Source organism: Podarcis erhardii, assembly GCF_964252035.2.
Source record: "Podarcis erhardii genome assembly, chromosome: 11".
Taxonomy (NCBI): domain Eukaryota; kingdom Metazoa; phylum Chordata; class Lepidosauria; order Squamata; family Lacertidae; genus Podarcis; species Podarcis erhardii.
Genome location: NC_138501.1, coordinates 17101833 through 17128410, shown reverse-complemented (window position 1 = coordinate 17128410; position 26578 = coordinate 17101833). Strand labels below are relative to the sequence as shown.

At 44.4% G+C, this 26578-nt stretch overlaps 2 protein-coding genes and 2 long non-coding RNA genes across 6 annotated transcripts in view; 1 reads left to right on the top strand and 3 right to left on the bottom strand.

Moving 5' to 3' along the window:
- Positions 1 to 3549, top strand: part of TNFAIP8 (TNF alpha induced protein 8) — a 44818-nt gene extending 41269 nt beyond the window's left edge. For all 3 annotated transcript variants that reach the window (XM_081880605.1, XM_081880606.1, XM_081880604.1), the window contains exon 2: positions 514 to 3549. In XM_081880605.1, coding sequence (XP_081736731.1) covers positions 514 to 1079 — 566 coding nt within the window. In that variant the 3' untranslated portion in view covers positions 1080 to 3549. The remainder of the gene's footprint in view (positions 1 to 513) is intronic.
- On the bottom strand, positions 2372 to 5798 carry LOC309352245. The gene is made up of 2 exons (XR_014161188.1): positions 5405 to 5798; positions 2372 to 4586 (listed from the first exon to the last, which is right to left on the bottom strand). It is a non-coding gene; the product is annotated as an uncharacterized lncRNA (long non-coding RNA).
- A 6166-nt stretch (positions 5799 to 11964) lies between these two features.
- Positions 11965 to 13357, bottom strand: LOC309352295. Its single transcript, XR_014161234.1, has 2 exons — positions 13225 to 13357; positions 11965 to 12256 (listed from the first exon to the last, which is right to left on the bottom strand). It is a non-coding gene; the product is annotated as an uncharacterized lncRNA (long non-coding RNA).
- A 4862-nt stretch (positions 13358 to 18219) lies between these two features.
- LOX (lysyl oxidase) lies at positions 18220 to 24810 on the bottom strand (the record flags this gene model as incomplete). The annotated part of the gene is made up of 4 exons (XM_081880671.1): positions 23662 to 24810; positions 22079 to 22187; positions 19992 to 20129; positions 18220 to 18262 (listed from the first exon to the last, which is right to left on the bottom strand). Exons 1-4 carry the CDS (start codon positions 24671 to 24673, stop codon positions 18220 to 18222), a joined length of 1302 nt encoding a protein of 433 aa, XP_081736797.1. The 5' UTR covers positions 24674 to 24810.
- Between the last annotated feature and the right edge of the window lie 1768 nt (positions 24811 to 26578).

The window sequence follows — 26578 nt, the reverse complement described above, 5'->3', positions numbered from 1 at the left end:
GTCCCCCAGCCCAATTTAAGGGAAGCTTTCATTGCTCAGCCTCTTCTCATCTCATGATAAACTGCTTTGCCCAGTAGCTACCACCCTTGCGTCTTGAAAATTCTGGGTATTTTGCCTAGAAATAAATGATCTTTCTGTGTGTTCTTCAGGTGTACTCCATCCTTTTTTGGGGGGATTTTTATTTTTTTTAGGGTCTGTAATTAGCTTCCCATATTGGTTTCAGGATTCCTTTAGGAGATTATATTTCAAGTAAGCAATATAGCGTACCATTCACTGAAATAGTAATACCAACACCAGTACTTAAATATAAAAAATATACCCTCCTAAGTAGTATAAAGGTTTTAGTTCTTTTAATTGTTACACAAGGAAATTAATCAGCATTTTAATACAGGAAATATATGTAGTGGGAAACTTTAGTTATTTCCCCCTCACACAGTGCTTTAAAATGCTTTCACATTCAATGGATTGCATCAGATGGTCTGAAGGTACTAACATCTACTCCTTTTCTTCCAGTGGCAACAGATGTCTTCAATTCCAAAGGTTTGGCCATCCAGGCCCAGAAGAAAATCCTTGGCAAAATGGCATCTAAATCCATAGCAAATGCTTTGATAGATGACACTAGCAGTGATGTGCTGGATGAACTTTACAGAGTGACAAGGCAATACACACAAAGCAAAAAGGAAGCGGAGAAGATCATTAAAAATCTCATTAAGACTGTAATCAAGTTAGCAATCCTCTACCGGAATAACCAGTTTAATGAAGAAGAGATCATCCTTATGGAGAAATTCAAGAAGAAAGTTCACCAGTTGGCCAAAACTGTGGTGAGCTTCCATCAAGTGGATTATACCTTTGACAGAAAGTTTTTGTCAAAACTCTTGAATGAATGCAGAGACCTGCTTCATGAAATCATTCAGCGTCACCTAACTGCGAAATCTCATGGACGAGTCAACCACGTGTTTGATCACTTCTCAGATTGTGAATTTTTGGCTGCCTTGTACAATCCATTTGGATCTTACAAGTCTCACCTTCAGAGACTCTGTGATGGTGTCAACAAAATGTTAGATGAAGGGAATATATAAGTTACTGCATCGGTGGTGTATATTCATAGGCTGAGGACTACTGATGGTCTGGATTCAATGAAGGAGGGCTAGAAAAACTGTGTGTGGTAATGGCAAAATTGAATACCAAAACAAATGCTAAATATTTAGAAATTTCTTCATCAAATTGACCCATTTATTTGGAGTCATCTATTGCTATTCTTTCTTTTTGCAGTACTTTGCTTTAAAACGTGGAGCAATAAAGCCATGAAACGGGATTACTCGTGAAACAGAGCTTTTGTAAAATAGACAGGAAAAGTGTACAGCAAGATAATCAGAATCAAAATGCATATTTCTACATGTAGAAGAGTATTTATAATCCTACAAAGGATCAATATTTTTTTATATACACAAATGACTATGGCACATATATGATAACTGGAGTTAGATTTAATAGAACCTATGCTACTTAATCTAGATCCATATATGCTATACATAAATGCTTAGGTCACATGGTCTTAGTTATACTATTAAAATAGTTCTGCTTCGTAGGGCTGGTTCTCATATAAGACAGTAAGAGACCACACAATTGCCTTTGAAATGTGCAGGGCTGCCGCCAGATGCATCTGGAAATACTTCATTGGCATAAACTGACATCTGTACATGGCAGTCCCTATTCCCATAACGACAGTAGTAGTTCATCAAGCTGTTGTCCTGTGGTTATTGCATCTGCATATGCTTCACATGTATTGGCATGGTTTGACATAACATACTTCCATGGAAGACCAGTACATCCCACCTCTAAACCTTGTGGCATGTACTCTCGAGGGAATTCACAAAGGCTGTTTCCATATGACCCTACCCTTAATCATATCATTTAAGGCTTTGGATTGTTAATCTATAGTACCATAATTTTGTGTGCTTTATCAGCTGAATGGTCTGGATTTGATTGATGTATTGCTATTCTTAGTTGGCTACAGTAATAAAGTGTGGCCAGGAAAACTATACATTAGTAGTGTGTGGTTAAATGAAGCACCCATATACATTTTGCCATTCTGCTAACAATACCCTCACACAAACCAAAAATTAGCTTAATCCAAAATTACTGTCACCGCTAAGGGGCTTGCTTTTAAATAGAAATTGTCCTAAATACTCCAATCCCACAGTGAGCACATAGAGTTCAGTCTGCAAATGCCTTTTCTCATTTCTGTAGAAGAATGTAGTTCCAGATCAAGTTCCTCAATAAAATGAGGCACCCTGCATGCACAAGTCAATATTTTGTGTATGTGAGCACATGAGAATCTATAGCGTGGGGTGACAAAATACAGTAACTAATATATATATATGGGTGGTATTGTGAATCTGCAAACCATAAGTACCAGCACCAAATTCTGAACGATATTGTGTACATTGCCTCTGAAACAAAAGTCACTGTGTAGAACCTAGAATAAATGTATAGCAAATATGGTGAAATGCATCTTATAACTGCAGCAGCTTGTATAAGATTTCTTAAAAAAACAATATTGAGGTGAAAATAGGACTATCCAAAGGAATTTGCTGAAAATGTAATGTTTTTTGTATGTCACACAAGTCTTTGCTGATTGCTAAGTTTTAAAAAGAATTGTTACTAAAAGAATATATTCATTATAAATGCTGTGCCTGATTTTCTATGGCATAACGAATCAAAAAATGGATATGCACTACTTAATTAAATCCAAGCCATGTTTTGTTCCTTCTTGACAAGTCTCTAATAATTTTTGTACATGCCATTTCTATTATGGGTAGTTGCTTTCCCTAAGGTATTGCAAAATATATGTTTTATTGCTGCGGGAAGAAACTTGATTTCCCTTAAGTTTTACCACTCATTAGCAGAGTTTGAGATCATTCTATTAAGACTTATTTAGCTGCCCTTAACACCACTACATTTAGATTGAGATGAGTATACGTAATTCAAAGCATGGAGAATGCCTAAGAAAATATATACAGTGGTACTTCTGGATGCGAACGGGATCCGTTCTGGAGCCCCGTTCGCATCCTGAAGCGAACGCAACACGTCTGCGTGTGCGCGGCTCGCGATTTGTCGCTTCCGCGCATGGGTGTGACGTCATTTTGAGCGTCTGTGCATGCGGCGAAACCCAGAAGTAACGCATTCCGTTACTTCCGGGTCGCCGCGGAGCACAACCCAAAAACGCTCAACCTGAAGCGTATTCAACCCAAGGTATGACTGTACTAGAAATTTGAGTGCTATCAAACCCTGGATAATGTATAATACTTCTGTTATATAGGTGGCACATAATATTCTAAGGCTGCAATCCAGTACATACCTTAACTGGGGGTGACCCATTTAACTCAGTGGGACTTATTTTTGAGCAAACATGTTTCTGAATGTGTTATAATTGCATTTTAGCTGGCAAAATGTCATATTGGAATATCAGAAGTGGTACAGAGTGGCTATACAAAGCATCATCTAGTGGAAAAAGAAATCTATGGAATAAATTACTGAACATTTCTACATTTGTCTACCTATTGCTCTTGATTCTTTATTTATGTACACCAACTATTTCTAAGGCTGTTTTCTCCCCTTCTTGCAAGAAGATACCGTAACGAATCAGTGTCCTATAACATTCATCATTTTTTAATTTTTAAAAATACTGTAATCATTACATGATAGGCAAAAGGGGTGTGCACACACAAAGAAAGATGGAAGCATAAGTGTTTACTCCCATAGCAGAAAAACTGCCCACAACACTGGCTTTTATCACCCCTCCTTAATAAAAGAAGCAGCCTCAGGAAGTGTATGTTGAACATAGGACAACTAGCTAATGGACATGAATTAACAGCAAACTGTATGGCAGTTGGTACCTCTGTTTCAGCTGATGTGAAATAAATCTCATAGGCCAATAAAAAGTTGGCCAAGGCAATCAAAAATGCAAAAAAAGGAGATGACAGTTGCTGCAGAGCTCCTCAAAGAAATAACAAAATAAAACTCATCTGTAAAGTGGCAGGCTGTCTTCAAAAATTGCTGAATTAAAGCATAAAATTAATAATTAAGATGCACTACTATGGTACCATTGGATATGGGGATGAAAAAGTGTTTTAAATATGCACTCATGGAATTTTCTATTAAAACTGGATGGTCAGGGAAATTGTGGATTCTATAGGAATGTGAGGGTGAAGAACGGGGACAGTATAGGATTCCAGACTGGAGTGTTGGGCTCCTGAACTATCTAACTACCTGCATTAGATAAAGGCGGCACTCATCACAGTTTAGCCCCCAAACCAAGGGCAAACTCATTCTCCAGACACAAATAAAACTCTTGAAAAATTTTCAGTGAAAGGCAAACTGATGAAAGCTATCAGGACTAATAGTGAAAATAAATTTGAAAGGAAACCATGGGTAAAGCTTCAACATCTGAGTGATGAAACAAATGCTGAATGGTTCTTAGTTCAACCACAGGAAGGTTCCAAGTGACTAAAATACTGTACACTATTGCTGAGCTTCCAGTGCTGTCTGGTTCACATTGATAGAATGCCTCACTTTGCTACCACCTGTCAGAGCTGCCCGAGGTCCCAGCTCACAAAGGACCAACGCCAGTTCTTGTTATATACAAAAGTCTTTATTGAAGTTCAGTTTCGATTTCAAAGCCGCGGCGCGCAGCTCTACGTCTTAGACTCTAGACCGCTGAAGCTCTGTCTGAATCTCCTCCCCCCAGACACCAGTTTAAGACTCTAGCCTTGCTCCACCTCTTCCTTTGCTCTTTCCTCCTCTGGGTCCGCCTGTCCGCTGGGGTCTTGCCCTTTCTAGACTCTTCTGACGCTGAGTCCCCTGAGTCTTCCCCCTGCCTCCGGCGGGCTTTAGGACCTGGTTCCCAATCCGGGTTTTCTGCTGTCCCGCGCGCCTGTACATTTGAACTTGGCGCGTGCGCCCAGCCGGCGACCGTTACACTGCTCCTGTCACTGCTTCCCCCTTCGGGGGGGGGCTAGCTGGACCTGATCTCCCCTCCGTTCCCTCACTCTGCGATAGAGGCGTGGCCAGCCCTGACTCATCTTCTCCCCCTGCTGGAGGAGACGCTGGCCCTGATACATGGGACTCTTCCCCCCCACTCCGCTCTGGTGGGGGAACTGGTTCTGATCTCCCGCTGCTGCTTTGGGAGTCCCCGCTGGCCCCTTGCTTCTGGTGTGTCCCCCCTGGGACCCCCCTTGCCCTGGCCATCGGCGCCCCCCTCTGGGAATCTTCTGAATCGCTGGAGAAGCTCATGGAATCTCTTGGGCCACTGTCATACTCCCCTACGCTGCCCTCAGATTCTTCCCCTTTGCTCTCTGTTTCCTCTCTCCCCTGTGTCTCTGCTCCTGAGCCCCTGACACACCAAAAAGCCACTCACAAATCCTGATACTGCTGAATATAAACCTTTACAGAAATAAAGGTGAGCTAGAGGAAGCAGTGGCTGGGAAATGGAAGACAATACCATCTAAGGAAGTGGCTATCGAGCAAGATGTGGATCAATGCGCCAGTGAGATCTGGTTCAGTCTCCACCTAAAAAACATTGCTGTTAAAAACCACAGGGGCTATGATATCTTGTCAATGGAAAGAGCATTGCTTGATTTATTATTCTTACCAGGTCATTACATGGATGGCCATCTTGAGCAATAACATAAATAACATAGTATGTAAAATGGAGATGGGAAGAGGGAAAAAAGTGAGGGATAAATAAGGGAAACGTGGAAATGAAAACAGGAAAACGAAACAATTTGGAATAATGTTGAGTTGTGGTTCGAGGACCCAACCACCGCGAAGTAAAATGAAGACACAGGGACATGTGATATAAGGTTAATGGGCTAGAAAAGGCCACAACTTTATTGATTACAGCAATGAAAAGGTATTGGCTTAGGCATTGGATCGCAAAACAAGTGGGTTTATTCACCAGGGGTTCATCACCTGTTGATGCTAATCCAACTATAGGCTCACCCCTGATGTCACCGAGGGTCGTGCCATGGCCTCCCGCCAAGCAGGCTTCGGACGGAATACACGACCGCCAGATTCCTTTAACGGAATACCCCTAGAAATTGAAGGCATAGGCGATGGCCACACCTAGCACTTCGACACACAACACATTATTCTAATGCCTAACCTACCCACCAATACCACAAAAAGTTGTGACGATTGCTACGAGGTAGGCGAAAAAACCAAAAAGCCTAATGCCAAATGGAAAAACTCCTACCAGGCCCTCTGGGCAACCGGGGCGACCAACCTAAAGTCCATAGCAAGGCCAATGACCTAAGCCCTAACTCAAAGGGAGTGGAGGGTGGGTGACTCGCACAGGACGACGAAGAGAAATGAGGCCGGGGAGAGGCTGGCACTGCAGCATAAAGGCTGCTGGACACGCCCCCCCCCATGGCACCTGGTTGGATGGCCACCGGGGGGGGGGGCGTGAGCACCAGCCAGGTGAGCTGGAGGCAGGGGGCAACGCTAGGAGCGGTGTTCGGGCTCCCGCCCACAACCACTCCCCTCTCTTTCAGAGAGGAGAGTCTTTACTGGAAGAGGGGAGGGAAAAGAAATACACCAACACTTGCTAGGCGCAAAACACTACCCTCATGGCAAATTTTAAAATGGAGTATCCCTTATTGCTAAGTGCTATTGACTGGAATAAGCTCAAAATGGAGGAGAAGCCAGTATCATTTTCTGTTAGTGTCAGCAAGAACACAGTAATCCCCCCCCCCGTTTCTTCTGTTTGCTTTTTTCATCACTAGTATAGATTTGGTGTTCCCTCACAAGATCTAAACAGAAGCCATGTATTGATTACTGCATTATCTTTTGCCACAGGAAAAAAAAAATTGTCCTTCAAATTCTACATTCAATGTAAGTTATTTCTCCCTGTGTGTCCCCACATGAGCACTATAATACTTTTATCTTTAGGTCTTCTGAATTTCAATTGAAAAACTGAGAATAACAACTGAACTCATTAGAATAAAGAATAATTTTTAGCCATATGTTCAGCAGCCTGATTCCACTTCATTTCACATATGTACTCAACTACTTCCATCAGTTACATATTAAAAGATGAGGCTTTTCTACAGGTCAGACCCAATGGATCCAACTAGTGGAGAACTAAACTGCTGTCAATATTTATCTGAGCAACTGTCAATATTTATCTGGAATTGTCATATTCTGTCTGAATATGGAAACTCCATCTCCGAATAGCAACTACAAATACAGCTCAGTGACTTCATCCAATGTTCTCTCCTCTCACCAATAATTATGGTGGTAGTTTTAACATACTGGATAAATTCTACAGATTAATTCACTCAATGACCAAATGATCCACATTCATCCCCCTATGGCTATAAATTTCTACCATTTTAAATTAAGCTGCAGTCCTGAGAGTAAGCCCCATTGAATTTGATGGAACTTACATCTGAGTAGACATACATAGAAGCAGATTGCTAAGAGTTCTCTATAATTCAGACTACTGTTTTGTATCTCTAATAGTAGCAAGCCACATACAGAACTTGTTGTAACAATTGTTTGTTACATTATTTGTGGCCAACCTAACTAGTGAAACCAGTACATTAGCACAATGAGACACTGGTGCCTTGGGCACAACCTAACTAGTGGAATCATTAGCTTGCCAGACCTGGTGCCTTAGGCACAACTAGTTCAACAAATGCATGCATTACAAATGCAAAGCTTGGTTCTTGCAAGAAAACAAGGCAGCAGGCCTCTCCTATGAAAGTGGAAAGTTAAGTGCTTCTCAAATGTTTACCTTTGCCAATTTGTTCTTTAGAACTTCCCACTGTGTGTTGCACAATATGCAGTTGCTTGCCATCAAATCCAGGAAGCAGCTTTTCAGATACCACTGCTGACAGATGATCAACTGCATGTATCTGAAAAGAGGTTGACTTCACTGCTTTTGAAGCAAAGAAGCAAAGGAAATAACATGTTTATAGTTAATCTATAGGGACACTACTGATTACAGATAGGTAGCCGTGTTGGTCTGCCATGGTCAAAACAAAATAAAAAAATTCCTTCCAGTAGCACCTTAAAGACCAACTGAGTTAGTTCTAGGTATGAGCTTTCGTGTGCATGCATCTGAAGAAGTGTGCATGCACACGAAAGCTCATACCTAGAACTAACTCAGTTGGTCTTTAAGGTGCTACTGGAAGGAATTTTTTTATTTTGTTTTGGACACTACTGAATTAGTGATACACCACAGTTGCTACAGACACTACTTCCAGTGCAGGCATTTTAGAAAATATATTGCAAACTGGGGGAACATAAAAATAGCTGTTAAAACAAAGGGAGGAACTTTCCCTCCTTATGCAAGGTATTTCAGACAGGAAACTGAATTTAGGATAAGTACAGCTCCTTCATCAAGATACACTTTTCAGTTTGTTATCAATAGTGGTAACTTGTCTTTTACCTGGCAGAAGATGCCTTTTTTGTGCAACCCAATGTATACGAGTATGCCATTGCTCTGCATTAAAAGACAACTTGTACAGGTACAAGCTTTGATTTATTCATGGGGGACATTAGCGTTGAGGCATGAAACCTAAAAGGGTTTCAGAATTCAATGAAAATTTTGTCTCTTTTTTCCAGGGGCATGTGCTAAAATCAAAGATGTGGGAAAATAAAGATTGCTTCTCTGGGATGAAAAACACTGAAGCAAGCATGATAATTGTCTGAAATTAGCACATACAACACAGTAGTCAAAGGTCTCTAGTGTATATGTAGCTTCCAAAATCATTTTTTATGTTGTAGCTTGAGTCTGGGGGCAGGTGGGAAAGGCGTATCTCAGAGCACATGCAATGTTTTCCTCACTACTAAGTAACCAAACACAGCTGATGGAAGCCTGTTCTACTAGCCATGATTTTGCATGCATGAGTTCCGTCACTGTCCTTTATACAAATGAGGGATGTGGATACAGTTACTACATCTCTTCCTAAATTAGGCTCTGGTGCCTAGTGGAGAAAAGTGCTCTTCAGGCATTTGGAAGAATCTGCGTGGGTTTAAAGTTTAAAGCCCTACCCCAATATCCCCTGTATACTGAGCTCTTTGCTGACCTTCACATATTCTGTGCAATGGTTCAAAGTGGAATTATAAGTGTTCAGTTGAATGTGATCCTAATACTCTCTGCAACTGGGAACCCTGCACAATCTGGGTTCCAGTTAGAATCTTCCTGCATACCTTTATGCTGAATGAAAAATGGCAGAAGAGGAAGGAGTTGGGAATGTTGGGGTGGGGCTAGAATACACATCCCAGCACCTCTAGATAGTTTGAACTCTCATACATTATGAAAGACTGAAGATGCTAAGCAGTTGGCTGGCACTCTTGTCACACTGAAATGGTGGGCTGCACAGAGCCATTGACACAATTGCTACTGAGTGCCTTTGGTGCCACCACCAGTGGCGGAGCTTCATGCTCTGGCACCGGGGGGGGGGGGGGCGCAGAGAACAGACAGATGCGTGGCTGGTGCGCATCCTGGGGGTGTGGCACACCGCCCACAGTGGCAGAGTTTCATGCTCTGGCACCGGGGGGGGGGGGGCAGAGAACAGACAGATGCGTGGCTGGTGCGCATCCTGGGGGTGTGGCACACCGCCCACAGGGGCGTGGCACACATCCTGGGGGTGGCGTGCTGCCTGCAGGGGGCGGGGCAGCCGTGATTGCACCCCACCGGGATCGCGCTGCCAGGGGTGGTATGCTCTCCCCGCCCCCTCTTTCTCCACCAGTGGCCACCACTGCAACTGCAGGTAGCTGTCCAGCAGAGCTTCCAAGCAGCAAATGGGCTGTTTTCATCTGGCCCAGAGAGCTGCTCTGACACCCTGAGCAGCCTGCTGTGACAAATTTGTTCTGCACTTTAGGGACAAAATTGCTGATTCAAAGCAGGACAGTACCGTTAGGCAGAGCCATCTATACCTACTTATTTTTCTCAACCTCTCAGTGACTTTTGAAACGGTTGCCAATGGTATTCTTCTGGAACAGCCCAGGGAGATCAAGGTTGGGGACACTGTACTTCGGCAGTTTCACCGTTACCTGCAGGGTGGCTTTCAAAAAGTAGTTATGAGGGCATCATTGTTTGGTGCCATGCGAGTTATCTAAAGGCAGCCCTGCTTAGGAAAGTTTTTAATGTTTGATGTTTTATTCTGTTTTTAATCTGCTGGGAGCCACCCAGAGTGGGGTGGAGTATAAATAATAATAATGCTCCATGCAAACTGACATATTATTTAACAGCTATGTGAAACTGCTCAGTGTTTCATAGTGAGGTGTCACCAATATGGAGGACACCCAGTTCTGTTTCATCTGAATCAGAAGAGATTGAAATGCTAGAATGGTGCTTGGAGATGGTGTAAAACATACTTCAGTGAATCCACTCCTTTAAACTGGCCCTTTTTTCTCTAATATGTTAAAAACAAACCAACCAAAAAAACTTGAAATTAAAGCAGCAATGTTCTCTCTTTCAGAAACTGAAAACATGCCAGCAGCCAGTCCTTTCTACAGTAATAAATCAGGTTATCTAATTATTAAGATGCTAGAGATAAAGCAATCCTGAGGTTGGTGCAAAGCACTGGGAGGGTGCAAAATTGTGTAGTTGTGTCAGCAGTACAATACTCCCCCTAGTGGGGAGGAAATCAGATTTTGATATAGTATTCTTATCAGAGAATATGCAGCTCTCTTTTTTGCAGGATTACATATATCCCTTACACGTCCTGTATTTGGGACCACCGGCCTTGAAAAATGCAGAGATCCCCTTGTGTAGTTTTATTTAATTTAATGTTCATTCGTTTTCAAACGTTTCCATAGTGTGTGTGTTGCTACTTGTGTGGCTTTTTGAGGTTGACAAATTGGACATTAAAAAGGGTTTGAGATTTATATTACTGCGCCGGGAGCCTCGTAAAAAAGGCGGGCTTTTGGGTTGGGAATAATTACAAAAAAATAGCACGAGCGTTCCTGGCCATGTGCAGAGGGCACCCACCAGCCCCCCCCCCCCATGAGGCGGGCGCAGTCATTCCCCTTCCTCCTTGTCGCCGTCACGCTGCGTCCGGGCAGGTCGCGTCTCCCACGCCTAAAAAGAGCGTGCCCTGCCCTGCCGGCCGCCGCCGCGCCTTACCCATCTGAGAAGACGCCTCAGCCCTAAGCGCCGCCATCTTGTCTCGCCGACCGAGCCCTCGAAAGCCCCGCGGCCCGAGCGAGGAGCGCCACCATTGGCTGGCTGGGCAGAAGAACTCGGGTGGTCACGTGCTACTCCCAACTGCCAACTACGTCGTATCGAAGAGTAACTGCGCGTGCGCTCTCTCTCTCTCTCTCTCTCTCTCTCTCTCTCACACACACACGCTGGCTTCTGTCGGAAGAAAGCAAGTCTCGCGAGATTTGAAAGTACTTTTTGCAGCACTGTTACAGAAAAGGACTAAAGTATTGCGGTGCTTTTAAAACACTGATGGGCACCTAGTGTATTACCCATTTTTTTTAGAACTTCCGGAGCAGCTGCCGTAACCTTAAAAGATTCACCGGTTTATTATGGCACAAACCTTTTCCTTGTAGGAGGCTAGGGTTGGGCTTTTCGGTATATAAAGAAAAATCTGCAGCGTCCTTAACAAACGACAGTGCTCAGAATATGTTGAGGGAAGTAATGTATTTCGAACGGATGGTGGCTTTTAGTCCCAGCAGTAACCTGAAACTTGAATAGTCTCCAGACAGCTTAATGACTAACATATGGACTATGTAGTTCACTTAACCATATGCATGCATCTAAATTTCCATATGGAAATTAATTGGAGTATGCTGTACTATCTCATTCTGTGACTAAATATATTCTAATGCCAAGCCAGCTTCTCTCCCTTTCTCCCATGCAGCCTAATAAGAGAACAGAGGAACACTAAAAGTTGGCCCTGTTTTGTTACATTTCAGTTGGTCTTAACAAATATTGTCTGGCCATGGATTTTGGATAGTCTTTATTTTTATCCTGCATCTTGCACTTCTTGGCTACGAAGAGAAGGGATGGATCCCGTCTTCCAATTCCACAAGCATGCCTCATACCAAGCTTTGCACCTCGCATTTCTCAAACTTTTGACATCTTCTGACAAACCGAAGTTTCAAACATATCTGTAGGTCTCTTTAACTGAACAAATTGTCCCATGACCCAGCCAGCAGAGTTGACAAGATCAGAGGTGCCTTTTCTGTTTCCATTTGAAAGATACATCTGCCGTGGTTTGAGTAACTCTGTGAACTTGAAAAACTGCAACATTGCCAGATGCTTTCAATTACTGCAAAGTTTAATTTTTCAGAAGACTTTTTGCCTTCTCAGAAAATGTGTGCAAATTAACAGAATGCTGCTGGTATTCTTTTATAAATATGTTTTCCCAAGCCTTCCCTCCTCTAGAACTAAAACAGCACTCGAGTTTGAGGCTGCAATTCTAAACCCACTTACCCAAGAGTAGGTAAAGTTAAAGGACCCACTTGTCTTGTTTCAGGCCAAGGGAGCCGGCATTTGTCCGCAGGCAGCTTTTCGGGTCATGTGGCCAGCATGACCAAACTACTACTGGCGTACATTGGACCGTGACAAATGCGAAAGTGCACTGAAATGCCATTTACCTTCCTGCTGCAGTGGTACCTATTTATCTACTTGCACTGGCGTGCTTCCGAACTGCTAGGTTGCCAGAAGTTGGGACAGAGGAACATGAGCTCACCCCTGTTGTGTGGATTCAAGCCACCGACCTTCCAATCAGCAAGCTCAAGAGGCTCAGTGGATTAGACCACAGCGCCACCCATGTCCCTTTTAAGTCCCATGGAACTCAATGAGACTTACTTTGGAGTAGACATGTACCCTATTGTGCTGTGAGGCACAAATGCAACACGCATTTCTATCCACAGCATAACCTACGCATCCTTTGCCCTTCCCATTACTTTTACACCCATTGCCAGTTTCTACTCCAGCCTTCCCCAACCTGGTGCCCTCTGAGCTACAGCTTCCATCAGCCCCAGCCAGAACAACTGATGCTGAAGCATGATGGGAGTTGTAGTGCACAACATCTGGAGGACAGAAGGTGCGCTTCTGCTCCTCCCTGAACCACCTTTAGTCGGCTGCATGAACAAGGAATCAGATTTCTTGGTTCACATGGGCGCTGCCATTTTTAAATATCTCCTGGGGCGCAAGTGAGAGCTCAGCTGCCAGTTCAAAACGGCCCCACCACTTACATTTTTCATTCTTAAAAAACGGGAAGGCTTCTCTTTGCTTTTACCACCTTTTGTTTGGAAGTGCTCAAGAACCTCTGCGTTTAACATTAAAGGGAAGGTCTCGATTCCACCTTCAGAGGGTGTATGCCAGTGATGGCCAAACTTGGCCCTCCAGCTGTTTTTTGGACTACAACTCCCATTATCCCTAGCTAACAGGACCAGTGGTCAGGGATGATGGGAACTGTAGTCCCAAAAACAGCTAGAGGGCCATCACTGGTTTATGCAGTGTTTCCCAAACTTGGATCTCGGACTACAATTCCCATCATCCCTGATCATTGGTCCTGCTAGCTGGGAGTTGTAGTCCAAAAAACCCACAACATATGGGGACCTAAGTTTGGGGAAATCCTGGTCCATTGAAACCGATCGCTAGTACTGCATTTAAGCTGCGCGGCTCGGAGGAGGAGGAGGTGGTGGTGGTGGCGGCGGCTGCTTGCTCCAACGAACTACAGTTCCCAGAATGCAACGAGCCAAGTCGCGCACGCGCTCTCCCCTTGCCCTTTGGCCGGCTTCTTCCCCGCTTACCCTCTGCGCTGTGCAGCTGGGGAGGAGTGTCTCTCGAGTTATTGAAGCAGCATGTCCGCTCCGTTGAGGTTTGACGGGCGGGTGGTGCTGGTGACTGGCGCAGGGGGAGGTAAGCAGTAGCGACCTCGAGGGCTTGCAAGGTTGCTTCTTAGTTACCTGCCCGGGTGCAGGTAGGAGGGGGCCGCCTGCAGGGTCTGCAGACGTGGGTCCCAGGCTGCTAGGTGTGTGCTGTCAATAGTAGGTTGCCATTTCTTTGCGAGCTTCTTTTGGGGGGGACGAGACTAAAGCTGTGCCCTCTTACCTGGGAGCAAGTCCCACTGGGATCTGCTTTTGAGTAGACATGTATTGGGCTGCAATACATGGGATCTGCTTTTGAGTAGGCTGCAAAGAGCTTCTGTGCATTTAAACTACGTTTCGTTTTTGAGTAGACACTTTTGTACTAGAAGATCAATCTAGTTTCTGGCAGTGTCCACGCAGATTCTTCTGGAAAGCTCACGCACACAGTCTTGTTTGTTCCCAGAATTTCTTGTTCAGTGAAATCCTAACCCCTTTTATATGCAGCTTCTTTTTCACCTGTTATGGCTGGCAGGTATTCATAGACCGTTTGTGTTGAGAGTGTCAAACTAGGAATGACAAGACCCAAAATCAAATACTCAGTGATGAAGCTCCCTTTCAGCTACTTCCCAGCCTAACTTGCTTCACAGGACTGTTGAGAGGACTAAAGCAGGGGAGAGGTTAACCACGCTCATCTCTTTTAGTTTCTCGGAGGAAAACATAGGTAACGAAATAAATAACAACCACTAATGGCTTTGCTTATTGCCACATCAGTTTGCAGTGAATTACGCAACTTAATGCTGACTGTGATAATGTAATTGTTGCTGACACGAGGACTGCAAAATGGTCCTTTTACCTCCCCACCCTGCAAAACGGATGTTGTTACAAAAATGACAATAAAAAAACTTTTGAGTAAGTTGTTAAGTTGCAAATCTTTTCAACTTTATATTCTTAAAAAAGGTAGGCACTTCAGAATATTGCCTAGATCCCTGAGATTGTGGGTGGGAATACGTGAGTTTCAAAACCTGCCCACTCACAAATGAAACAGTTCCCAAGGAAGATAATAAACATGCATAACAAGCCAAGCCTGTGTTTTGCAATATGTACTGCCACAAACTTCTTGAACCATTCAACGTGTAGGCGTCCTTAATGCAAAGTATTCTGATTCTAGAGTTAGTACCAGTGTTTTATCCTTTTTTATTAGAATAATAAAATCATCCAGTTGTATAGTTGGAAGGTATCAAGGGTCATCTAGTCTGAGATTCCTTCAGGAATCTTAGCTAAATCATATATGATTTAATGACTTTGCTATCATATCTTTTCAGTTATTATTAAAGCCATATATCTGAACAGCCCTCTTTTCAGAGTCAATGATTACCAGCTTCTAGTATACATTCCTGTTACTGCTTAAAGCATAAGGGACGATTCACCTCCTCTATGGTCTAAGTGAGATCCAACTATTCAGCCTCCTTTACCTCAGATAATAATAAATAATATTTTTGTTATTTGTACCCTGCCCATCTGACTGGGTTGCCCTGCAACTCTGGTCAGCTTCCAACATATATGAAAACGTAACAAAACATTAAAGATTAAAAGATGACTTCAGTGGGCTCCGATGCTAGGTAGGCAGAGGGTAAAATGCATACGCTTGCCATACGTCAGGAAAATTCCTGACATGTCCTGGTTCTTGGGTGTAAAAATGGCATCGGGAGAATTTTGCCAGGGAGAACCTGGATGTATGGCAACATGATAGGAAAAGCAGTGGGAACAGCTCACTATTTTGGGGGCAGGTCAACAATTTGGGTTTGTTCCTAAAAATAGCTCAATATTTTTGGGGTCTTCCTAAAAAAGGCCAAATAAGTTTGCTCGTGTCAGGAATTTTACGTTTTGAAATATGGCAATCCTCAAAAGGCAACACCTGAGGAGACCAAGAACGAGGGCAGGAAATGCCACCTAAATGATCCTGGCTCTAATAAGATACTTTAGTGTTTGTTTTGTGAGCATTTTTTGTAAGGGACTTTGAGAGCTGCTCAGCGCCGTAAAGTGCACTGTAAGTACAGTGGTACCTCAGGTTACATACGCTTCAGGTTACATACGCTTCAGGTTACAGACTTCGCTAACCCAGAAATATTACCTCGGGTTAAGAACTTTGCTTCAGGATGAGAACAGAAATTGTGCTCTGGCGGCGCGGCAGCAGCAGGAGGCCCCATTAGCTAAAGTGGTGCTTCAGGTTAAGAACAGTTTCAGGTTAAGAACGGACCTCCGGAACAAATTAAGTACTTAACCCGAGGTACCACTGTATTCTTAATCCACAAGGATTTTATGAACTGGCAGGTTTAGTCATTCAGTTCTGGCTTAGCGTCAGCACCAAGCATACTGGAACATTGGATAGTGCCCATGTGCCCTGGCACAGCCCACCAGGGCTGATGCCTGCCTTGGTGGATGCCCTCAGTGTCCCTTGAGTCCCTCAAGTGGAAGTGCTGCTAAACATGCCAATCTCCTGCTTGTGCACACTTGTGCGCTTACCCAGAAACAGTGGTGACACTGTTGTATTGTGAGTTAATTCTTTAAAGCATTTCTAAGTTGCTCTTTATCTTAGGGTACAGAAATGGCTCCCAGCCCATTCTGGTGCCATTGCCACTGGGTAAACCAGTAAACAACAGGAGGGCATTTATAGCCTAGCTGCTGCGGGGAGTGGGAAGGGGAGAGTAGAGGCACTGGAGAGGGCTGGTGGCCCCCACTCCCTGCCTGTCCAGGGCCTCCCAAAATCTATAGCTAGGTCTGACCCAATGAAGCAAATTGCAATTAATTGTATGAATTTAGTTGATTCATTAATCACCTAACTCATACTAAGTTGCTGCATGAAACTGCTGTGGATCTTTTTGCACGTGAGGTGTGGGAGTGCAGGTTTGGAATAAGGATTCTTGAGCAGGTTGTTCAGCTAGATAAGCCATGCAAAAGAGGAGTTAGAAGAAACCGAGGGAGGGACAGGAATTGTCCATAATTAATAACTGGCTTGAGATATGAGTTTCGTCCAAGTAAAGTACGTTTTCCCAGGGGTTTGTTACCAGCTTTGGCACAAAGATCAGTTGTGGGAGAAGGTGTCTGTGTATCACGTCACTTCAGGTTTTTCTAGCGAGTCACATTAGCAAGTTATTTGGTGCCCACTGACTACACCATGGAATAATCAAGATGGAAGCTTCAAGAGGGGTGACTGTTGCAGCAAAAAGCTCAAAGAGTCTCATGACACTATGGAGTCTAACAGACCTATTGTGTCATAAGGTTTTTTTTGTGTTTTGATAAAAAAAAATGTTAATTTTATTTATGCATTTTTAAGTTTACACTTGGCCATACATACATGCATCATCTTATCTTACTATTACGTAGACTTCCCAACCTATCCCTCATTGACCTCCTAGCACATTTTCTTTTATTTGCTACATCGCCTTTCTTTTTCCACCTTTTCTATCCCTACGATTCACTTACCTCCCCGCCCCCCCACTTTATGCTCACTTGAAAGTTTGCCTTGATTCCATCTCTCTTTAAATATTCTCGAAAGCAATCCCACTCGCTTTTTATTTTACTGTATTTTCATCCCAGTTTCTTATTTTTGCAACCATTGCTCCTTTGTCGGAGTAATCCTTTCTTTCCAGTTCTTTGCGTAAACTATTCTTGTGTCATATGTTTTGTAGACTTCATTTTGTTTGCTGCATTTAATTTCCCACTGAACTCGCTGTTTACAGTTCCCCTTGCACGCACCATGTGTATATATCCTGAGTTATAGGCAGTGCTTTTGTGGGGGGGGGCACAGGGGTACGCATACTCCTAAACATTTTGTGAATCTAAGTTTGGCCTCATTGAGGGGCAGTATTTCAATATGAGAAGGAAAATGAGAGTACCCCTTTAGAAAAAAAGGGTACTGGTTATAGGTATCTGATAAAGTGGACTATAGTAATAAGGAACAAAGGAAAATACCTTATACCAAAGAAGATCATTGATCTGTCTAGATCAGAATTGTCTATGCAGACTGACTGTTGCTCTCCAGGTTTTCTGATTGGTCCTACATGGAGAAGCTCTGGACTATGGCCCTTCCTGAAATGTTCAGGAAGTCCACAAAAGTTTAGGCCATAGCAAGGCTTTTTGTTCTCCAAGATGCACATAAACGTTAAAGCTGCCAGTGTCTCAATGCACTTGATAACTGAATAGGGCATTGATTCTATTCACAGAGCGTTTGTTGGAAAAACAAGTTCCCACAGATACGCTGCACTGGTCACTTGCGAATAACCGATTCTAATTTATAAATGCTTTAAAGAAACCTTAGATTTAAGAACACTGCACTACCAACTTATCTTTTTGGTGGGGGGCATCTCAAGAGTGATCTCATGAATTAGCCCAACAGTTGGCTATTGTACTGTGGTAGTGTCTGTTAAACCACAGGCAAACTTTTTTATTAAGTGTTAACCCAACAACAACAACAATAGTGGCCAGCAAAACAACGTTGGCATAGAGCCTTACAACCGCTGTTTATTATTCCAAACTAATGGGCTAATATTTTGTTGCCCTACGTTACTGTTCTTCATATAGTTCCATTATTCAACAATTATAGTACAAATACAGCTCTTGAGAGCAAATTGTTGCATAGCATTTAGTTTGTTTAAAGACTAAGCAAAATCATTGTTGCAAAATTTCCTGTTGCAAGAAGTAGGAAGCACCTAAGTGTCTATATCGGAGTGTCTAATTGTTACCCTTGAATACTGTTCATCTGAATTAAAAATGCTTACTTTGTATACTGTAAATTCCAAGGATACTATAGATTCTGATTCTTTTTCTATCAGTGGCCCCCAAGTATTTACGCAAAATATTTTCATATTTAAACTCCACTGTGTTAAATATGTTCTAGTTTTACACACATTGCCTTATTATGCTTCTGATTATTCATTAGTCATATTGTGAATGGCCTGTTCTGTTGCTACATTATATTTCTCACAGTAGAGTAGCTGGAGGGGAAATAGATTCAGGTAGGTAGCTGTATTGATCTGACGCAGTCGAAATATATTAAAAAATTGTGCAGTAGCACCTTAGAGACCAACTAAGTATGTTCTGGATATAAGCTTTTCTGTGTGTGCACACTTCTTCAGATACCTTCTTGTGTGCATGCCCAGAACATACTTAGCTGGTCTCTAAGGTGCTACTGGACAATTTTTTTATTTATTTGGAGGGGAAATAGGTTAACTTTAGACAGCCACCTCAACGTCTTCACTCCATTGCATTTTCTTATTGTTGATTCCAACAGAAGGAATCAAGCAACATGTTTCAACACAAATGTCCCTCTTTGGGTCTAAAGCTGCCTTTGCAGGCCCTCCCAAGCTGATGTGAGTTGTGGTACCAAACATCTGGGGGCACCAGATTGGCAAAGGCTTGTCTAAAATCAACGAAGGTAATATTTGCCCTATGTGTGGCCTAAGCAGCTGAAAACCAAAGGCTACCTTCTGTTGTATGGCAGTCTTCAGATCACAGAAACCATACCTATATTAGCACATCTTTGAATCCTTCCCATATGCAGGAAATGCTCATTGAGTTAAAGAGCTCGGATACCAACATCACCTTGAGTCAACCAATTTCACCCACCTAACATTTCCACTGATTACTGAGTAAGTATGTTCTGAATGTCCAAAATGTATACATGGAAGATGAACAAGTTACGTTTTCCATCACATTGGAATAGCTCCTATTTATTTTCTACAGTGGAACCTCAGTTTTTGAACGTCTCGGAAGTTGAACGTTTCAGTTTACAAATGCCGAAAACCCGGAAGTAACTGCTTTGGTTTTTGACTGCTTTTTGGAAATTGAATGGCTTCCGTTTTGAGTTTTCTGTAAGTAAATACTGCTGGAATTGCATGCTTTGATTTTTGAATGTTTCGGAAGTCGAACGGTCTTCTGAAACGGATTGGGTTAGAAAACCGAGGTTCCACTGTATTCCTAAAGCAGGGTTGTAAACTTGAGTTCAGTGGGTAAGGGTTCGACTCCTGCTATTTTCTGCATGGCAGCAAGAGCAGGGGAAGGGAGTGGAGTGGAGTGCTGGAAGCCACATCACAACAAACAAACAGCAAGTGAACATAATTGGAAAGTACCATACTGAGCCCTTCACTCACTGATGACAACTGTGCCACTCCCAAGAGTATCGTGGTCGGCTTGGCAAGAAATCTGATGTGCCTTGGTTTTTCACTCTCTGGGGGAATCTCAGAAGCATTCTGTTATCATAGTCTCTGACATCCGACCTGTAAGCTGAGCTGCAAATATGTAAAACATACATGCGCATGAAATAGGCTTGAAATTGCTCGTTAAACACACTTTGCCTTATGGTGCGACATTTGTATTTATTATAGTTGAAACAATCTCTTGGGGATTTTTAGAGAATGCAACATAACGAGAGCTGAAGCTGCTTAACAATGTCCAATGCGGTTTCCCCTTCTCTACAGACCCTCTCAGGTGTTAAGATCAGCAGAGGGGGCCCTCTTGGTAGTTCCCCCACCCCTACTGTGAGAGGGGGAGAATGGGAGAGGGGGTTTTCTATGGCAACTCCTAAGCTGTGTAATTCCTTCCCCAGAGAGGAAGAAATCTTCATTGTGCAGTTTCCATTATATGCTGAAGATATGCCTCTTTACCCTGACCTTTGACACCTGAAATATGTATTTTAGGAGCCACCCTATTCTATTGACTGCTTTGTTTTAACTGATTTTAATATTGTATTATTAAATTGTGGAAACCTGTCCAGAGACCTCATGGGTAAAAAAACAACAATTTACTGTTGTTGTTGTTGCTGTTGTTCCAGTTGCTATTAATGTTTACGTTTGACTCCTTTTGATTATGCCCAACACATGCCTAGTTGATGAGCATAACCAATTCCTCTCTTCAAATCAGAGGAAGTGTGCATTATTTCAATAAAATATTTAGGAAAATGTTTTTTAAAAACTAAGAAGTAGTAGGCCATGGCTGAATGTCAGAAAAAAAACATATCCCATGCCTACTTTTGTTTACTGAACTTATTTTTATCTTCCCTTGTTGGTGTCCTATGAAAGGTGGATTTTCTGTTGTTGCAATAGGTCAAAATTTGCTTTGGCCACCAAGTCCAAATCTTTTACCAGAATTTTTTGTGTCTGCCGAGTCAGAGTAGGTGTTGATTCCTCTTCCTGCTGATCATGTCCATGTGATCTCCACTTCCTTCCTCTCCTGCCAATTTCAGCAGAGTTTCTATATTTCCCCTTTAAAATGTCAACTAAGAATATGATGGAGTTGTGTAACATTAGCTAGCTATTTTTCTATCATCCTCAAGTACAATATACTCTTAATCAATTTGCTAGCACTACTGCAAGTGTAAAAAGCATATTACCAAATCTTGGCTGGCATTGCTATGAACTAATTTTGAGAGGCTGTTTTGCATAACAATATTCCATCAGATCTAAAATACATTTTTTATATTAGTATCCTCACAGTCTCATCTTATGCATATGCATCTTTGCAAAGAAGTCCCACTGAGTTCAATGGAATTTTCTCCCTAGTAGATACGCATTGGTTGAAAAGCCATGGAATAATAATAATAATAATAATAATAATAATAATCAGAAAGTAAATGGTTTATTAAGAGCTGATTGCAAATTGCATTTATCAAATAGCAAGATTTTACCTTTTTTTAAAAAAAACCCCAACTTATTTCACAATTTGTAAACGATGTGTTCAAGGGGGACTTGTTTTCAAAAATTAGCGAAGCACTGACTTAATGAAAAACAGGCACTTCTTAAGGCAGTAATTCCCAAACAATAAGGGCATGGAAGCCTTGTAGTTTGGTCATCCAGCTCTCAGCAGAGGGTAATAGAAACAGTATGTTTCATCAACTGGAATGGAGGCAGAACTCTCTACTACTTATGAAATTAACTCCTCTTCCCTCTCGTCAAGCTGCCAGTGTGACATTTTTACATTTTTGTCAGCATGTCCTGAACTGTGTTGTAAAAGCAATGTGGTTCCACACAAAGTTGGTCATGCTTTGGTCCTATTGAAAGCAACGGTACTTTTAAGGTAACAAAACCAACTTATCCCACCAATTTCAATGTGACATTCTGAATCTAATCTGGTGGGTGCCTCTTTTACAAACCCTCATTCTAAGACTCCAGATCTTCCCATCAGATTCAGTTAGGAATCCAGTGTCAACATAAACCAAGGGGCAGGAGTGACTCCTGTTTACCTTGCTAGGCAGTTCTCTTCAGCAGCGCACCTCAGGTTGTACATGGAAGTCCTCTGTACATAAGTGGATGCTTGGATGTAGTACGGATCTGGTACCAAGTCTGGGAGACCTGCAGTGCATCATGCCACAACACACACACACACACAGAGAGAGAGAGAGAGAGAGAGAGAGAACAGATCAAGCCCAGAACATGTTTGCATTTTGCCTATCTTAGAGGAGTCACAAACTAAATCTTCCTAAACACTACATACAATCCACATCTCTCACATCCATGGCTGGTTAACAAGAACCAAGAGTCGTTTTTCTCAAGATCAAAAGGGGGGCGGGAATATGAAAAGACAACGTGCCTTGCAGATTGGCAGATACTGTGAAACACAGCACTCTCCAAAGCAATTTTTCTCATAAATCTTCAAGGGATTCTTCCTCATAAGGACACCAGCTGAGGAGTACACTTAAGTCTGCCAGATCAAAATACCAGAAATGTGTCCGACACTGTGGAGCTTTGCTCTTTGTTATATGGACCTGCAGCTATGCCGAAACAAATGACGCTGGCCATCCATTAGGCAGGTTGTGGTTTGAATTAACCCTGTTCAAAGAGCCTGAAGATGAAGGGCACCTTCCAGCCTTACTTTAAAGCAAAGAGACAGAGTGTTGGTGCAAGTTTCCTTTGTTCTAGGAGTGGGGAAATTTGGGGGCAGGGGTGCCATAACCATAAGGCTTCTTTCTTCAAAGCGTGCAGTAGGGGTCTTAACTGATCCATGGTTCAGCCCCAGCAGTTTGTGCACAGGACCAGATTTAATAATAACAGTGCCTCTGACCATGTGCAGAGAGCTTTTTTGATGGCTGGCGAGGGGTCTTGTGGGCTGGAGTTAAAATGTCAGTGCAGCAGTAGGACAGAACCCCACTCCCTCCAGCATAAAGGAAATGAACCACCGCTAAGATAACAGAATGTTTGTCCTGAAAAACCTTCCCACTCCAGCGCTCTGCACTGAATTGTAGAAGTTGATTTGTGGGTTGTTGTTGTTGTTTTAACATTACTTTTTAAAGTACAGAGAAACAACCCTTGTTGGAAAAAAAAGTTTCCAGTGAATAAGGGATATTCTCGTGCAATAAGTTCCAGGCTGACAACAACGCAGACACGGTGAGGGGCAAAGGGGGAGGGCTGGAACCAGATGGCGAATAACGGCAGTGGAGCCGGCCGCCTTGCCAAGCGCTCCGTGTTAAACGTGCCGTCTGGCGGGGAGGGCAGGATTTGCCACGTGGCTGCGTCGGGGTTGGGTTATTATTATTATTAATTGAATTTATATACCGCCCTATACCGGGAGATCTCAGGGCGGATGGCAGAACAAAATCAAAATATAAAATCGCAAAATATATAATCGGAATAAAAACAACGACTCAATACCCGCTCCCCGCCCCCCCAAAAAAACCCCACCGCGTTTTAAAAAGAGTGGTTGGGGTTTTTTTCGGAGGGCGACTGCTGTTGGCAGAGCAAGCGACCAACTCCACGTTTAAGTCACTGCAGGGGCGCAATTCCTCGCCACACTTTCTCTCCCGTCGCGTGGCGAACTGCGCGCTCTTACCGTACTGGAAGTAACCGGTGCCATAACCGGGCCGCTGTCGGCTGTCGGGCCGGGGCCGCTCGTACGTGTCGTAATAGTTATAGTACGGGTTGTCGTCCGAGTACTTGTACGGGTTGTAGGGGTCATCGCCCACCATGCGGTCTAAGCCGCGCGCCCGAGGGAAGTTGCTCAGAGGAGGCGCGCCGCTGCTGTTGCCCGGCCTGGAGGGGGCGCTGGCGAGGGGCGCTCGCCGAGAGCTGCTGCTGGCAGCGCCGTCGGCCCCGCGCCCCCTGTCGCCGGCGGGCTGCTGGTAGCCGGCTTGGAACCAGTGCTGCGCCTCGGGTCTCCGGGTGGTGCCGTCGGCGGCGACCGCTTGCGCCCTGCGCGGAGAGGTGCCATTGCCCCGGAGGAGCAACACGTGGCCGCCGTGCGAGGGTTGCTGGCTTGCGCGCCGTCGAGGCGGCTGGTACTGGGAGCCCACGCTGAGCAGGCTGTATAGCTGCCCCTGGTTCTCCCACTGAATCCTTTGCCTCCACACGGCCGGCGGCGGCGGGTTCCTTGGCTGAGGCAGCGCGCCCGACGGCGCGCACAGCAGGCAACTCCAAAAGACGCACGCCTGCAGCTGGGCTATGCGGAGCAGCAGCGGCGGCCGGGTGGAGAGGCGCATAGCGGCGGCGGCGGCGAGTGGGGTACCCCTTGGCACCCCTGGGTCCTGGAAGGACCGTCGAGCCAAACAGCAGCCCGACGGCGAAGAAGCAGCTCTTGCAGGCGCCTGGGCGCTTTCTTCGTACACAGGTGGCAGATTTCCCCTTTGCAGCAAGCTTCCCCTCTCTTCCTCTCCAAGACTGCTAAAAGGAATGCGCTCGGCGCGGGACTGAGCGAGCCGCCTCTCCCTCTTGCTTTTGCTGGTGTCTGGAATGAAGCGGCAGCGGAGGGAGGGAGGGAGGGAGGGAGAGGCGGAGGGTAGGTGGGTGGGAGGAGATGAGGGCTTTTTAAACTTTTCTGGCACGTTCGCAAAGTTACACAAGCCCATTCTGGCAGGCGCCTCCTGCGCTATTTGTTCGCGTAATGGGCTTCGAAACGTGCCGGCTCCACAGTTCCAGGTCCGCTAAACAAAACAACAACAACAACAATCCTCTTTTCGCATCTCTGCCTCCTTCGTCAGGCTTCCAGCCTCGTTCACCCCTAAGGCTGCGTTGCCACCTGAGACAGGACCGGGCGAGACGGGGCGGTTGGTGAACCGTTATTCTTCTTTCATCTGTTGCTGAAGGGGCTTCAACGCGTTACAGTCGAGCTCAGTTGGGCAAACACAGTCATGCGTTCGAGTCCCCAGTTGGGCAAAAGATTCCTGCATTGCAGGGGTTGGACTAGATGACCCTCGTGGTCCCTCCCAAATTCTATGATTCTACGATTACAGCCTAACAGGATGGCGCCTCTGGAACTGGTCACAGACACACACACACACGTGCACACACATGGATTTGTGAATCTGTCTGTGCTTGGCTACCCAGGATTTAAATACAGGACCTTGCCATTCAAACACATTCATTTGGAGAGGATCCGTAACTTGGCACAGAGAAAAAGAGAGGAGAAGAAGAAGGAGAAGACCTGAAGTCCTGAATACAGGACGTAGCGTTTTACATTGAAATATGGAGCAATCTTGTATTATACAGGGCAGGGCAGGTGGCAGCCCTGCGCTACCCGTGGCTCTGATGGCCCAGAGAGACAGGACCAGACAGCTTATCTGCTAGGCGCTCGGTTCAGCAGGGGTCTCCCTCTCTCCACAATCTGCAGGCACCTCGCCATCCAGGGTTAACTGCATGCAGGCCTTTCGCTTCACGCAGACAGCTCAGACTGCCAGGTGGCAAAGGACTGCCAGAGAGAGAGAGAGAGAGAGAGAGAGAGAGAGAGAGAGAGAGAGAGAGAGATGTTATTAGATCATCAGCCCAGCTAAAGAGACGAGGAAGCAGGGTAAGGGAGAGACGTGGGAGATGGCTCCGGTGAAAATACTTCCCAGAAAACATGTTTCGTTTCAACTGGAGCTCTGGCAGGGGAAACTTGGTGGCGGCTGCAGGGTGAAAAGGGAGGCCCAAATCCTCCTCAAATAAACTCAGGCATACCAGGTTTTGTTTTCCTCTCTCCGAGTCACATGATGAGAACTCCACGTCTGGTGGAGAAGAGACTCCCTTCAAATAGAGTTCTCTCATGGGGAGGGCTGCTCATCACCCTGAGATTAAATATCAACGGGGCAAAACGTAAGGAGTGGAGAAGAGGAGAAATTGGGATCTCACTTCTCCATCCTTCTTTAGACAAAAGGGTTACTACCTCTGGATCTGAATCGAGATAACCTGACCCATGTAAAAGGTAAAGGGACCCCTGACCATTAAGTCCAGTCGTGGCTGACTCTGGGGTTGCGGCACTCATCTCACTTTATTGACCGAGGGAGCCGGTGTACAGCTTCCAGATCATGTGGCCAGCATGACTAAGCCACTTCTGGCGAACCAGAGCAGCAAACGGAAACACCGTTTACCTTCCCGCCCGAGCGGTACCTATTTGTCTACTTGCACTTTGTCGCCGTTTACCTTCTTGCAGGAGCGGTGCCTATTTATCTACTTGCACTTTGTCGTGCTTTCGAACTGCTAGGTTGGCAGGAGCAGGGACTGAGCAACGGGAGCTCATCCCGTCACAGGGCTTCGAACCGCCGACCTTCTGATCAGCAAGTCCTAGGCTCTATGGTTAAACCCACAGCACCACCCATGTACCTAGCTATAATTTAGGTTAGGGGGTGGGGCAGGACACCCACCTGTCATCATCCTCTGTCTGGTTCTGTTTAGCTGCAGGTTCAGAATGAAATGTCTCTACAACAGTTGCTTTCTCTTGACCCCAAGGGCTCAGGAAAATCTGTCAAAATCTTCCTACGATTTCTACTTTTAGTTAA